The sequence below is a fragment of the Ursus arctos genome, chromosome X, assembly GCF_023065955.2.
Source record: "Ursus arctos isolate Adak ecotype North America chromosome X, UrsArc2.0, whole genome shotgun sequence".
NCBI lineage: Eukaryota > Metazoa > Chordata > Mammalia > Carnivora > Ursidae > Ursus > Ursus arctos.
This window is the reverse complement of record NC_079873.1, coordinates 55,497,105-55,501,532: the sequence shown is the minus strand read 5'-3', so window position 1 is coordinate 55,501,532 and position 4,428 is coordinate 55,497,105. Positions and strand designations below refer to the sequence as shown.

Sequence of the window (4,428 nt, the reverse complement as noted above, 5' to 3'; positions counted from 1 at the left end):
AGTAACCAGTCTAATAAAGAGTTAAGTGTGAAGAACCACTTCCCACTTTTTCTCAGAGGAGAAAGAACAACCCAAGTTCAATTTTGACAGTGATTAAACAATTGGGTTTAGTGACAAAAGTACAAGTTTATACTTGCATTTCTATTTCTTTCAATTTTACTCTAGCCAGTACATAACTTTCTCTTATTTATTGCTTATAGTGAGCAGACATTTTCCATCTTAACAGTTTCTTTTGAACCAGAACAATTGCCAAAGGAGCTCGTGTGCTAGTCTATGATTACCTCTATGTGTGCGAGAAGAAAGTGTTGTCTTCTGTCTGTAGTCAAATCTGTAGACTATAGATTAACATAATCCTGAAAACAGTGTTTCTCAAAGGAAGCCTAAGGACCTCCAACATCAGAATCACTTATCTAAAATGCATATTTCTGGGCCTCATTCTGGAACTATCAAATCATAACTGGGGAGGGAACCAAGAAACTGCATTTTAAACAAGTTCTCATGGTGATCCTTGTCCAGAACTGTGAGATTTTACTCTACTTGTAAGTTAACAAGTTAGCCTATCATGGTTTCATGCATGCTGACAGAACACATGAAATTTCTGGGTCAGAAACAGGAGTTTCTTATTATTGTTATAATAATTATTATTACATATTTATTATTATTGCTCAGCAATACCTGCAGCCAGAGTATCTGCATGTGTGTCAGTTTCCCACGCCTTAATTCTCACAGGATGGCATGAGGAAGGCTAAGTGATGCAAGAACATGCAGTAAGTTGTGTTACTAAAGAAGAACACCAAGCTTAGGGAAAATATTTTTTTTATAATGGGTGATAAGTACGCCTAATCTTTATTCTAGAAGAAAAATATAATCTTTATTATATGTGACAGAAATAAACCTGTCCTTTGTTCTGGAAGGAGATACAATCTATCTTCCAAGACTGTTCACTGTGTAAACACCCTTAGAAAGAAAGTCTGGAGCACAAGCAGTCAGTGCCTCTATTCACAAGACATGCAGAGATCTATGGACAATTATTTTCTAATAATTCTAATGGCCACTCAGGTCTGGGAATCATTGCCCCCAGAAAGACTCAGCCATAATACAGAGCTACCTTTATGCACCCGAGCCTATTAGGTCCTGTCAAATATTCTACCCTTCTCTGCTGCTCCCAGCTTGACCCAGCCTCTCTCGTCTAGCCATGTTTCCTTAGGTCATGCTGTTCTCTTCAAGGTCACCCTTTTTTTCTGAAAAGTAAACCCACAAGCTGGCTCTGAGGCACTAGGGGCTCCCACTAAAAGATTTGTTTGAAGAAGTAGGAAAGTACCTGGAAGGAAAACAGAACAGTGAAAAAAATAAATAAACATTTATTTGTTAAGTAAACAGCTATTTATTGAGCACCTACTGTGTCTTAGAACCGTGTGAGGCACTGGGAATATTAAGATTCATTCATGACTTGGCAGTGGCCACTGCACAGACCAGGCATCACTAGCTCACCAGCTTTGCTCTGCTTCCTCTGCAACCATGTCTGACAAACCCAATATGGTTAAGATTGAGAAATTTGATAAGTTGAAATTGAAGAAGACAGAAACGCAAGAGAAAAATGCACTGCCTTCAAAAGGAACGATTGAACAGGAGAAGCAAGCAGGCGAATCTTAATGAGGCATGGGCCGCCAATATGCACTGTACATTCCACAAGCATTGCCTTCTTATTTTACTTCTTTAGCTGCTTAACTTTGCAAGAAGCAAAAAGGTTGTATCAAGTTTAAATGACTGTGCTGCCCATTTTCACATCGAAGGATAGAGAACTACTGAAAATGAAGGCCATGCTTTCCTCTCCCATATGCCTTTCTGGCTGGCAGAGAAGGAAAAGAACTTGTATGTTGGTGAAGGAAGAAGCTGGGTGGGATGACAGTGAAATTTAGAGTAAAAACCAAGATGGTTCAAAGTGTTCTGCAGACTGTAAAATGCAGTTTAATCGGAGTGCCATTTTTTTTGTTCAAATTACTTGAATTATTGGAATGCACAATTTTTTAAATATGCAAATAAAAAAGTTTTAAAGCCTGAAAAAAAGATTCATTCACTCAACACATATTTTGAGAGTGACTATTGCGTGCCAAGTACAAGTTAGAATAAACTTTAAAGAAATAAAAATATTGCCATTCTCCTCAAGAAAGTTAATAAAGGAGACTGCTGTGTAAAATATAATTGTGCAATGGTGTGATAAATGCTACAAAAGAAGTAATGTACAAGGTGCATGGGTGACACTGAGAAGAGAATAATCAATTCTTCTTAAAGAAGGTAAAGAAGGGCATGCATAGCAGAGAAGGGAAGGCTTCACTGCAGAGAGGATGACTGTACTGGCTCTTGAAGCCTATGTAGGAGTCTTTCAGGTGGACAGGGGGTTCCAATCAGAAGGAAGAACATGGACAAAAGCATAGAGGCATAGGACAGAATGGTGTTGTCAGGAAAGCTGAAGTAGTTTGGTATGGGTGGAGTTTGAGGTGTGAAGGGAAAAGTGAAAAGCTGACAGTCGTGTGGTAGACAGGGCCTGAATCTTGCAGGGCCTTATCTACTGTACTGAGATAGCTGTGTGTATCCTAGAAGCAATGAGTCCTCACTGAAGGGCAAACCAGGCTTTGCAAAATTAGAATTGTACTTTAGCAAAAATAGCAGAAGAAAAAATTATAAATGGGAGTTTAACAAGTAGATTTGGTAGGGTATAGTGAAAGTGGTCCAAGGAGAGAACAGCATGTGAAAAGGGACAGAGGTGTGAAAGAATATGGTGTGTTCAGGGAAAAGCAAGTAGCTTGATGTGGTTAGAATGTTCATGTATGGGTGGTAATGAGAGAGTGATAAGGTTACAAAGATCATTAGGATGACAGACAATGAAGGGCATTGTAGGGGGGCAATGTCACGAGGTGGTTTAACAGCATGGTCTCTGGAGCCATATTGCTAACATTTGAATCCCATTTCTTCAGCTTAGTAGCAGTGTGACCTTAGGAAAATTATGGGATTTCCCTTACCTCAGTTTTCTCATATGTAAAATGAGCATAATTATAACTACCTCAAAGGTTTGAAGATGAAATTATTCAATATGTAAAAATCAATTAGAATGTTCTCAGCATTAAGGAAATATATAATGTCAGCTGCTTTTAGACCATTTTAATAAGTTTGAACTTATTTGTTCTTTGGCAATTGGAAAGTCTCTGATAGCCTTTGAATGGAGAGGGTATACACAAAGTGGTGTTTTAGGAACATTGACTCACTGGCAGTGTGGGGAGGATAGCCTGCATGGGAAAAAAACTAGAGGCATGAAGCCCTGTTAGGATAATGTTGCAGAATCCAGGAGAAACATAAGGTTTGATTAAAAGCAATGACAATAAGATGGAGAGGAAGGGACACACGTGAGAAGAATCTTGAGGCAAACTGACAGAACATGGAAAGAGTTGGGTATGGAAAGTGAAGAAAAGGAAGGTTCATATTCAGTTAGGGGGTCCCAGGTTAATTCCATGCTGGAGTGTGGCATGCCAACTTATGTTCGCCCTTCCTGGTCCTGGTTGCAGTGACTGCCCAACTCTGTTATATTTTCTTGCTTTCCTAAAAGTGCTGTTCTTCTCCAGACTCAGGCTCTCTAGTACAAAGAGGAGTTAAAAAAAACACCATCTGAGATTTCCTGTGAAAGCTGATAGAATAATGTTGACCTACAAACTCACTCAATCTCTTACTACTGCTGCCAAATACCTAACCAAATGAACAAAGTTAAATCATAATTTTAAAAAACACTAACAATTTCAAGAGCAATAAAAAAACAAGGAAAAGGGTAAAACTTCAAAATGTAAAATTCCAAAAGTGGCAGCCAAGGAAGAAAACTGAAGACCTTGGGACAGTGCTAAAGTGTTCCTAACCGTTCTGACCCCCAGACATAGCACTTAGGGAAAAAGGCAAGTCAACAAAATCCTATAAGTCATTACTAAACCTCACCAATTTGAAGAGTAATCAACAGGAGTTTGGAATGGGCAAGGGAAAGGGTTGAGGAAGAGTTCAGAACATACCTTCAAGAGGAGAAGCCCCAACATATTACTGTAGGATCTCAGCCGAGGCAGAGGGTGCTATCACGGTTTGCCATTTTCCAGAGGTTACCTCTGTCCCTATATCTTAGGAGTATTGAGCCAAAGCTCTGGGAGCAGAATATACTCCTGGTAGGTTTAAATGGGCCATGTATTGACATTTAATAAAACACCAGAAGACAGAGATCAGATCCAGGCTCCTCAGCAAGAGAGGCACAACTTTAGCTGATAATTTACCTTCCCATAATTTACCTGAAGACTACAGAATAATGTACAGAACATTCTGCTTTCAAAGGAGACCTTGGAAGGGTATATGAAAAAGTTCTAGATACACTGGGATGGTTGTCATGGAGGACTCAACCAA

General features: G+C 39.2%; 1 protein-coding gene across 1 annotated transcript; it reads left to right on the top strand.

Moving 5' to 3' along the window:
• The first annotated feature begins 1,518 nt into the window (after positions 1–1,518).
• On the top strand, positions 1,519–1,724 carry LOC113245619 (thymosin beta-4-like). Its single transcript, XM_044379340.2, has one exon. It carries the CDS (start codon positions 1,519–1,521, stop codon positions 1,651–1,653), a length of 135 nt encoding a protein of 44 aa, XP_044235275.1. The 3' UTR covers positions 1,654–1,724.
• The last annotated feature ends 2,704 nt before the right edge of the window (positions 1,725–4,428 follow it).

Bases quoted from the DNA above. Each gene is read 5' to 3' on its own strand.
- LOC113245619 (XM_044379340.2), top strand. From the start codon at position 1,519: ATGTCTGACAAACCCAATATGGTTAAGATTGAGAAATTTGATAAGTTG.